Genomic DNA, 9199 nt, shown 5'->3' with positions numbered 1-9199 from the left:
TTATTTAGAATTCAAGGCACACTTAACCAGCATGGCTACCACAGCATTCTGCAGCGATGCACCATCCCATCTGGTTTGAGCTTAGTGGGACTATCATTTGTTTTTCAACAGGACAATGACCCAACACACATCCAGGCTGTGTAAGGTCTATTTGACCAAGAAGGAGAATGATGAAGTGCTACATCAGATGATCTGGCCTCAACAATCACACAACCTCAACCCAATTGAGATGATTTGGGATGAGTTGGACCGGAGAGTGAAGAAAAAGCAGCAAACAAGTGCTCAGCATATGTAGAAAATCCTTCAAGACTGTTGGAAAAAACATTCCAGGTGAAGCTGGTTGAGAGAATGCCAAAAGTGTGCAAGGCAAAAGGGTGGCTACTTTGAAGAATTTCAAATATAAAATACATTTTGATTTGTTGAACACTTTTTTGGTTAGTACATGATTCCATACGTGTTATTTCATAGTTTTGATGTCTTCACGATTATTCTACAATGTAGAAAATAGTAAAAAAAAAAATATATATATATATATATATATAAAAACACACAATAGTCCTATTTCATTGGATAACATTTTTAAAATAGAATGTATTCTTGGTTTATGCCTATCAAAAAGGTGTCACATATAAAGGGAGTGTGTGGTTCATAACAGCCTAAATGGGACAACCCACAAGGAACTATGAATCAGCAATAACAAACAAAGTAGACCTCTGGTTCTATTAAAAATGTATTATTTAAATATGCACTATGAAGAAATCACTCCGCTATTTCCTGTTTGCAAAAATTCTAATAATTTGTTTAGTCACAAACTGAAATTATGCAATCAAAGTATAGTGTAGAGAATCATTGTACATCTAAACCACTGTGAAATATATTTTCCTTAACCAAAAATATTGTAATTTCAGCTGGTGTACAAAACCAAAAGTAAAAGACAAAACGAAACTTAAGAACAGGAAGCATACAAATTGCACACAGAGCAGATCTGCCGCTTCTTAAGACTTGCTTTCAATGCGAATGACAGATCTATAAACACACATTTCTATTTGAATGTGGTCAAGTGGCCCAAAAAGTTACATATTGCAGCTTTAAGGCAACAGAAAGTATCATACAATATTACATATTTGACATCTGTATGAGTTACTTCACAAATCTTGAATAAGCATATCCAAAATGTTGATCCAAAATATCAAACTTGTGATAAGTGTATAAAATGAAGCCATCTACACTGTAATATTGTAACAAGATTTCATAAAAATTACAATTCATCTTAATGTAACATACTTTCATAAACATGGGACCATGTGAGAATGATCAATATATGTAAATGAGTCCCTTGTGTCCCATATTAGCTACTACATTCATCAAATAGGAATGAATTGAGAGCAATTCTTCGTTCCCATTTTCATTTGACAAGAGATTTTAAGAAATGACCAAATCCAGGTCTAACACCCAGGATTCTTTAGAATCAAAAACACGACAACATACTATATTCGAATACATATAACTTGTTGAAACAATCAAGTAACAACACACCTTAGCGGGAAAATCCTTAGTTGAAACAACAAAGCGCCACACCTGACTCTGTTTTGGCAAAAAGCTGAGTGACGGGCCTGGAGAAATGTAAAACATTCAAATTAAAATCGGCAGAGCAAAGTACTGACCATCCAAGATATCAAAATTATAGTTTTAAGCATGTTTTGAGGCTATACAGTGTTTATTTACATGTACAATGTTTAAAAACATTGGCATAAAATAAGCTTATATATTTTGGGTTCTGATGGGGTACAACAGTTGAACTAAGCTCATTAGGCATTTATAAGTTACATTCTTCAAGAATCAATGGATAAATGTCATTCATTTATAAGTCCAAAAATGAATGTAGCAATTGCAGATTGCCCCTTTAAGTCTAGGACAAATCAAATAATGCTATCTTGTAGACAAAAATATATAGTTTGGTCTTACTCTCACCCCTAGAACCTGGTCACCAGGTTTGACTGTATAGGGCTTCCAGACTTACATTATGTGTACCTAGAAATTTTACATGCCCTGCTTGGAATGGTTTACAGTGAAAACTGAGTAGATCACATGAATTATGGTCAAAAGCTACTGCCACTAACCTGTTTGCGACCCTCTGGTAAGTAACATGTAGGCATGGACATACCAGATCAATAATCCTGTACACACTGCGGTAAACAAAGAGAGGTGCTCTGAAGCCTCAGTGCATTGGTTCGCCAATGTCAACGGTGACATTAATGTACAGAGGCGACCTCTCAACTGATAGAGTACTGTAGGAGCAGGTGTTAAGGCCATCCTTTCTCCAGACTTTAGGTGTCCGTCCTAGCAAGCGCATCCTGTGAAGGAGAAATTATTTCAGAATGAAGTGAATTCAACGACTAATAATATTTAGAATACAGCAAGCTATTTATTATTGATGTGTCCACCGTGACTCACCTGTCTTTATTGATTTCGTTGCCGCTATCTCTTTTATGAAATACCATGGTATAGCGTGCTATGAGAGGGGGGGGGCGTATAATTTCCATTTTCTGGAGCTCCACCCTACCAGATACAAATTAAATCAATCAATAACATTCCGTATTGACTAAGATGTAATGACAGATATGGAGAGAGGTCCAACATTTAGCAGTGGTCTCACCTTATGCGAAGGTCATCATCCTCCCCACCCCATCCCCAGTAAGTGTTTGAAAAGCCGTTAACTTTGTGAAACTGGTCCTTCGTCATGGCCGTCACCCCTCCAAAGTACCCTTTGTATCGCAATCTTCGACAGCAAAAAGACAAAAAACAAGACATTACAGACCTATCCCCAGAACACAATTAATACCGTAAATTCCGGACTATAAGCCGCAACTTTTTTCCCAGGCTTTGAACCCCGCGGCTTAAACAATGACGCGGCTAATATATGGATTTTTCCCACTTTCTATTCCCCCCCCCCCCAAAAAAAACACATTCTGTGACGTGTTCAGTTTTTTGGCGGCATGAAGCTTTCATTAGACCAATGAAATTGCCGAATGGGTTAAGGTCAAACAACTTTTTTTGTTTACTGTTTAGATTAAATCAAGTGCTCTCAAACTTGCCATCATTCTGATTACGGTAGTCATTTTGTCACCCTCATCATGGCAAAGACACGGAGAAATGCATATGATGCAGCTTTCAAGTTGAAGGCGATTGATCTGGCTGTTGGAAAAGGAAATAGAGCTGCTGCACGGGAGCTTGGTCTTAATGAGTCGATAAGACGTTGGAAACAGCAGCGTGAGGAATTGACTCAGTGCAAAAAGACAACTAAAGCTTACTGCTAATTTCTTATTTTTTGTTACAAGCCGTGTTTCGTTAAAGCCTATTTATTTTTGTTACAAGCCGTGTTTGTTAAAGCCTGTGTAAAGTTAATTTGTTTCAATGTATCGGTAGGCACCTGCGGCTTATAGACATGTGCGGCTTATTTATGTTCAAAATAATACTTTTTTTAAAATTCAGTGGGTGCGGCTTATATTCAGGTGCGCTTAATAGTCCGGAAATCACGGTAACTGAAATGTTTATCTTTGGACTTGGTAATGAATACTTATATTGATAGCGGCAACATCACTTTGTCATACAAAAGCATGGATGCTGTTTTGATGGCATATAGACATTTACCTGCTTTTAGATTTAGGTGGATATGAGTTGAGAAACTTACTTGTACCCTGTGGCGTTCCTGCCGACCACTAAGTGTTTGGGCTGTTGGTCACACTTGTATAGGTTGTAGTCGTTCTCTGGAACCAGATCCACATCATGAAAAACGAAGCAATCCCAATCGTAGTCCTTGAGTGCCTCCAAGTACCCAACATTAAGTAGCTTGGCACGGTTAAACGTCACCTCTCCAGCCTGTCAAAACAAACAAATCAACTACAAACATCAATTTCATTTCAGGCTCAAAATCAGTGCAGCACTTTCCTCCATCAATATTCTCCAGTCAAGTGAAACATGTTGAACATTTAAATACTCGTCATGAAACGGTTATACAAATTTAAATTCACTCACAAATTATTAGTGAAACTGACATAATTTACTATTACTACACATCATGAGAGAAATACCTGGTGGATGACGTAGATGCTGTAGTGCAGCTGCTGCCTCTGAAGGAAGGGATGCAGGTGATGCAGGAGGTAAAGGAGGTGTTTCTCCCGGTTACGATGGGGAATGAGGATAGCCACACTCTGCTGGGCGAGGCAGTCTGGAGGCTGGTATTGGCCCTCAGCCACTCCACTGTTCTCACTCTCCACCTCCTTCAGCGTTAGAGAGTCCTCAAATGTGAGGTTTAGGGCTCCCTCTGTAGATAGACAATAGTAGGCATAACGAATAGAGGCCGACCAATTAATCGGCTTGGCCGATTATGGCTGATTACATTGCAATCCACGAGGAGACTGCATGGCACGCTGACAACCTGTTACGTGAGTGCAGCATCAAAAGGACCTTGTGGCGTCAAGGAGCCAAAGTAAGTTGCTAGCTAGCATTAAACTTATTTTATAAAAAACAATCTTAACATAATCACTAGTTAACTACACATGGTTGATGATATTACCAGGTTAACTAGCTTGTTCTGCATTGCATATAATCAATGCGGTGCCTGTTAATTTATCATCGAACCACAGCCTCCAACTTCGCCAAACGGGTGATGATTTAACAAAAGCGCATTTGCAAAAAAAGCACAATCTTTGCACAAATGTACCTAACCATAAACATCAATGCCTTTCTTAAAATCAATACACAAGTACATTTTCTTAAACCGGCATATGTAATTAAAATAAATGTATGTTAGCAGGCAATATAAACTAGGGAAATTGTGTCACTTCTCTTGCATTCAGTGCAAGCAGAGTCAGGGTATATGCAGCAGTTTGGGCCGCCTGGCTCGTTGCGAACTGTGTGAAGACAATTTCTTCCCAACAAAGACCGTAATTAATTTGCCAGAATTTTACATAATTATGACAAAACATTGAAGGTTGTGCAACGTAACAGCAATATTTAGACTTAGGAATGCCACCCGTTCGATAAAATATGGAACGGTTCCGTATTTCACTGAAAGAATAAACGTTTTGTTTTTTAAATGATAGTTTCCGGATTCGACCATATTAATGACCAAAGGCTCGCATTTCTGTTTGTTTTTATTATAATTAAGTATATGATTTGATAGAGCAGTCTGACTGAGCGGTGGTAGGCAGCAGCAGGCTCGTTAGCATTCATTCAAACAGCACTTTACTGCATTTGCCAGCAGCTCTTAGCAATGATTGATGCACAGCATTGTTTATGACTTCAACTCAACTCCCGAGATTAGGCTGGCAATACTAAAGTGTCTATAAGAACATCCAATAGTCAAAGGTATATGAAATACAAATGGTATAGAGAGAAATAGTCCTATAATAACTACAACCTAAAACTTCTTAACTGGGAATATTGAAGACTCATGTTAAAAGGAACCACCAGCTTTCATATGTTCTGAGCAAGGAACTTAAACGTTAGCCTTTTTACATGGCACATATTGCACTTTTACTTTCTTCTCCAACACTTTGTTTTTGCATTATTTAAACCAAATTGAACATGTTTCATTATTTATTTTGGAATACATTTATTTTCTTTATGTATTATATTAAGTTAAAATAAGTGTTCATTGTTCATTCAGTATTGTTGTAATTGTCATTATTACAAATATATATATAAAAATCATCCGATTAAACAGTATCGGCTTTTTTTGGTCCTCCAATAATCGATATCGGCCTTGAAAAATCATAATCGGTCGACCTCTAATAATGAAAATACAGAAACCAAATAGTAAAGCCTTCTGGACAAATTCATTATCTGTGCTTTAATCAATCAACTCCATAGCAATATTTTTACATGGCACTAGTTTCCTAAAAAAAGGATCTAAATATTATGAACTGCAAATCATTCCTAGTTAAATAAAGGTTAAAAAATATAGTCTGGACCAGGGCTGTTCCTGGAGCGCTACCGTCCTCTAGGTTCACTCCAACCCTAATGTAACACACAACTGGGGTTGGAGCGAAAACCCACAGGAGTTTAGCTCTCCAGGAACAGGGTTGGAGAGCCCTGGTATGGACAGATGATTACAAACACGTCTGAGCGCATTTTGTTTGGGCCACTGACAAACACAAACTGTCTTCAAACTTGAATGTGTTTATGGAAACCCACTGTAATGCTGTGCAATCTGCATCCCATAGGTGTCGGCCTATAGATTGATTCCATATGAAACCTGGACAAAAAAAGACAATGATTTGGGGGATTGTCACAAGATTTAATCTATAGAATGGTCCTTTGAAGGAAGGATTGTTGACATTTGTATCTAAAAGCAGAATAATAATACATTCTTTTAAATCCAAGTTGGCATATTTATGACATGTGGGCCTTACCCACCTTACTTTTAGAGTTATGATCCAATTTGTACGCATCACCAACAGAGTGAATGTGAAAATGGATTCAAAATGGTCACCCTATGCTGGTGATTTGTATGATGTGTAATGATACAAGTAACAGGAGGGCTGTGATTGGTTACATTGTATACTACGCCAATTTCTCTGTATAAAATAGTCCAGAGATCTCACCCTGGAACTTTGATATGGCCGTAGAGTATCTTTTGTTCAACAATATATTCAACAAATTGGGGAAATCATTTTCTTTTTCAAAATTCATGTTTATATTTTTTAATATTCATAAATTAATGTAAGAAAATTGTTATTGAATTCAGAATCCTACTCATATTACAGAGCAAGCAGTAAAGCTTCATATACCACCAATCTATGAAACATTACGGAGTCTTAAGTGGCCTCGGTTAAGTCCACGTCTCATAAATATATCAACTTTAATTATTTCTCAATTATGCTTTTAGATACAAATGTCAAATGCATGTCAACAAACCTTCTTCCAAAAATGTCTATGGATTAAATCTAGTAAAAATCCAAAAAGCAATTGTCTTTTTTTGTCCTGGTTTCGTATGGAATCACTCAATACAACAGCTGTACACTTCCTGTCAACAAGGAGCCGTTGTATGTCGGCTACATGCCAATTGTTACCGCATCCCCAAGCTATTGCGCACAGTGCATATAGACTTGGATATCAACCACTCAAATTTAGCCTTAATGGGAGTGGCCATATAATTATATGGGAGTGACCAACTTAGTACAGTACTTGTCATCATATAATTTTGGCAAATCACACGACTGAGGCTTGGTTCTGTGCTTGTGGTGTGCTAGAGTACAAGGAGGGTTACACGGAACCCAAACTGGCTGCGCGTGCGCCATCGTGTATAAATTAATTTTGTCCCCCACACCAAACGCGATCACGACACGCAGGTTAAAATATCAAAAACGCTGAACCAATTACATTAATTTGGGGACAGGTGGAAAAGCATTAAACCTTTATAGCAATTCAGCTAGCCTGCACTTGCTAGCTAATTTGTCCTATTTAGCTAGCTTGCTGTAGCTAGCTAATTTGTCCAGGGATATAAACATTGAGTTGTTATTTTACCTGAAATGCACAAAGTCCTCTACTCCGACAATTAATCCACACATAAAATGGTCAACTGAATAATTTCTAGTTATCTCTCTTCCTTATAGGCTTTTTCTTCTCTGGACTTTATATTGCGATTGGCAACTATCATAAATTAGGTGCATTACCGCCACCGACCTCGTTTGTCTTTCAGTCACCCACGTGGGTATAACCAATGAGGAGATGGCACGTAGGTACCTGCTTCTATAAACCAATGAGGAGATGGGAGAGGCAGGACTTGCAGAGCGATCTGCGTCAGAAATAGAAAGGAGTTCTATTTTAGTCCTTGGCAACGCAGACACTCGTTGGCGCGCACGAGCAGTGTGGGTGCAATAATTGAATAATATAGATTTCTACATTTATTTTGCAATGCTCGCGCACGTGACGCGAGCGGTGTAGTCAGCCTGTTAGGGGTAGTGTTGTAGGAGATGATTAAGCCAATGCCTACATGCCGGGTGATTCTCATGGCTCTCAGTATTGAATAACCAAGGCCAAATTTGACGTGTTGGTCCACCAGACTTGGAATGAGATTATCACAGATTGCTACAATATGTGAAAATAATCAAAATGAGCCATTGCCTAGCAGTGTTTAGGAGTAACAAATGCTTGTTACACAATCCCTACATAAAACATTAAAGTATTTACTTGATTACCAATGTTATTCTCTCCACATTAAGCCACACCGTACATAATGTTCTTTAAAAGGAATGATATAGTAACATGGCATTATCATCGTTCTTTACAAGGAATTATACACTAACATGGCATCATCGGTATGTAGTTTATAGAAAGGCTTGTATCAAGCTTACAATTACATCTGTGGATACTCTGAGTCTGTACTTACGGAGCAGTGGCGATTTCTCAGGACAGCTTTGTTTTGGCGGTGAGGTGTCAGGGAGAGGATTGGAGAAGACCTGTGTCACTGATCTCCACAAGTTTTCTTCTCCCCCACTCAGGACCTCAGTATTATCAGCAAGCGTTTGCTCTGGTAAAAGGGTTTCCTGAATTGCTTTCACTGTTTCACCGGCAAAAGTGGCGTACCAAGCCAAGACGGAGACGGAGAGCAACAACAGTATCATATACTTGCACTTCCGGAAAAACATGGACACAGCAGGACAGACTCCCATGGTTTCTCAGTTGTAGATGTTCAGTGTCAAATCCCCCAAAATGTGGTAGGCTTCAGTCTTGGTTCTCTGCAGCAGCCACAGGCGGAATAACCGGGTAGAGAGCACCAGGACCTCTGATCACACATCCCATGATGACACAACATTCTGGGGAAGTTTCATAATCATTGTCACTAATGTAAAAAAAAAAAAAAAAAAAAAAAAAAAGCATTAGACCTACTTTGAATTATTTTGTTGATTTTCCACTGGTGCAAAGTTTAAATTCAGAGAAAAGCCAGTTGCATGTGAATGAAGGTGGGTCACTTAAAAGGAACTCAATTCTTCTGCACGTGGTACCCGAATTAAGAAATACTTACATTTTCATCAACACTACCTACTTGCATTTATAGCATTCCACCAGGGCATTATGCCACAACTAGCCTTGGGCACCCAGGCTTCAGTGAATGCCTGTGACAGAGGCTAGGCCTATGCGACAACAGAATTCACAGTAGGCTACTTTACCTTGGCTGTACACTCACTGTGGT

General features: G+C 38.5%; 1 protein-coding gene across 2 annotated transcripts; it reads right to left on the bottom strand.

Moving 5' to 3' along the window:
* Window positions 1-565: 565 nt before the first annotated feature.
* b4galt4 (UDP-Gal:betaGlcNAc beta 1,4- galactosyltransferase, polypeptide 4) lies at window positions 566-8740 on the bottom strand. 2 transcript variants are annotated; one of them, XR_003880363.1, is made up of 7 exons: window positions 8396-8740; window positions 4092-4324; window positions 3692-3879; window positions 2657-2779; window positions 2455-2559; window positions 2121-2354; window positions 566-1613 (listed from the first exon to the last, which is right to left on the bottom strand). XR_003880363.1 is itself a non-coding variant. In XM_029769953.1 (6 exons), the coding sequence occupies exons 1-6, from the start codon at window positions 8676-8678 to the stop codon at window positions 2219-2221; spliced, it is 1068 nt and encodes a 355-aa protein (XP_029625813.1). In that variant the 5' UTR covers window positions 8679-8740; the 3' UTR covers window positions 572-2218. The 2 variants fall into 2 exon arrangements, 1 of the variants encoding a protein (XP_029625813.1); XM_029769953.1 differs by having other exon boundaries at window positions 572-2354.
* Window positions 8741-9199: the final 459 nt, after the last annotated feature.

This window comes from Salmo trutta, chromosome 12, assembly GCF_901001165.1.
Source record: "Salmo trutta chromosome 12, fSalTru1.1, whole genome shotgun sequence".
In the NCBI taxonomy this organism is placed as follows: Eukaryota; Metazoa; Chordata; class Actinopteri; order Salmoniformes; family Salmonidae; genus Salmo; species Salmo trutta.
This window is presented reverse-complemented; position numbering and strand designations above follow the sequence as displayed.

Bases quoted from the DNA above. Each gene is read 5' to 3' on its own strand.
- b4galt4 (XM_029769953.1), bottom strand. From the start codon at position 8,678: ATGGGAGTCTGTCCTGCTGTGTCCATGTTTTTCCGGAAGTGCAAGTAT. The intron at 4,325-8,395 runs GTAAGTACAGAC...GTCTATCTACAG, and splicing joins TGAGAAATCGCCACTGCTCC to AGGGAGCCCTAAACCTCACA. The intron at 2,780-3,691 runs GTAAGTTTCTCA...TTGCTGTCGAAG, and splicing joins AGGAACGCCACAGGGTACAA to ATTGCGATACAAAGGGTACT.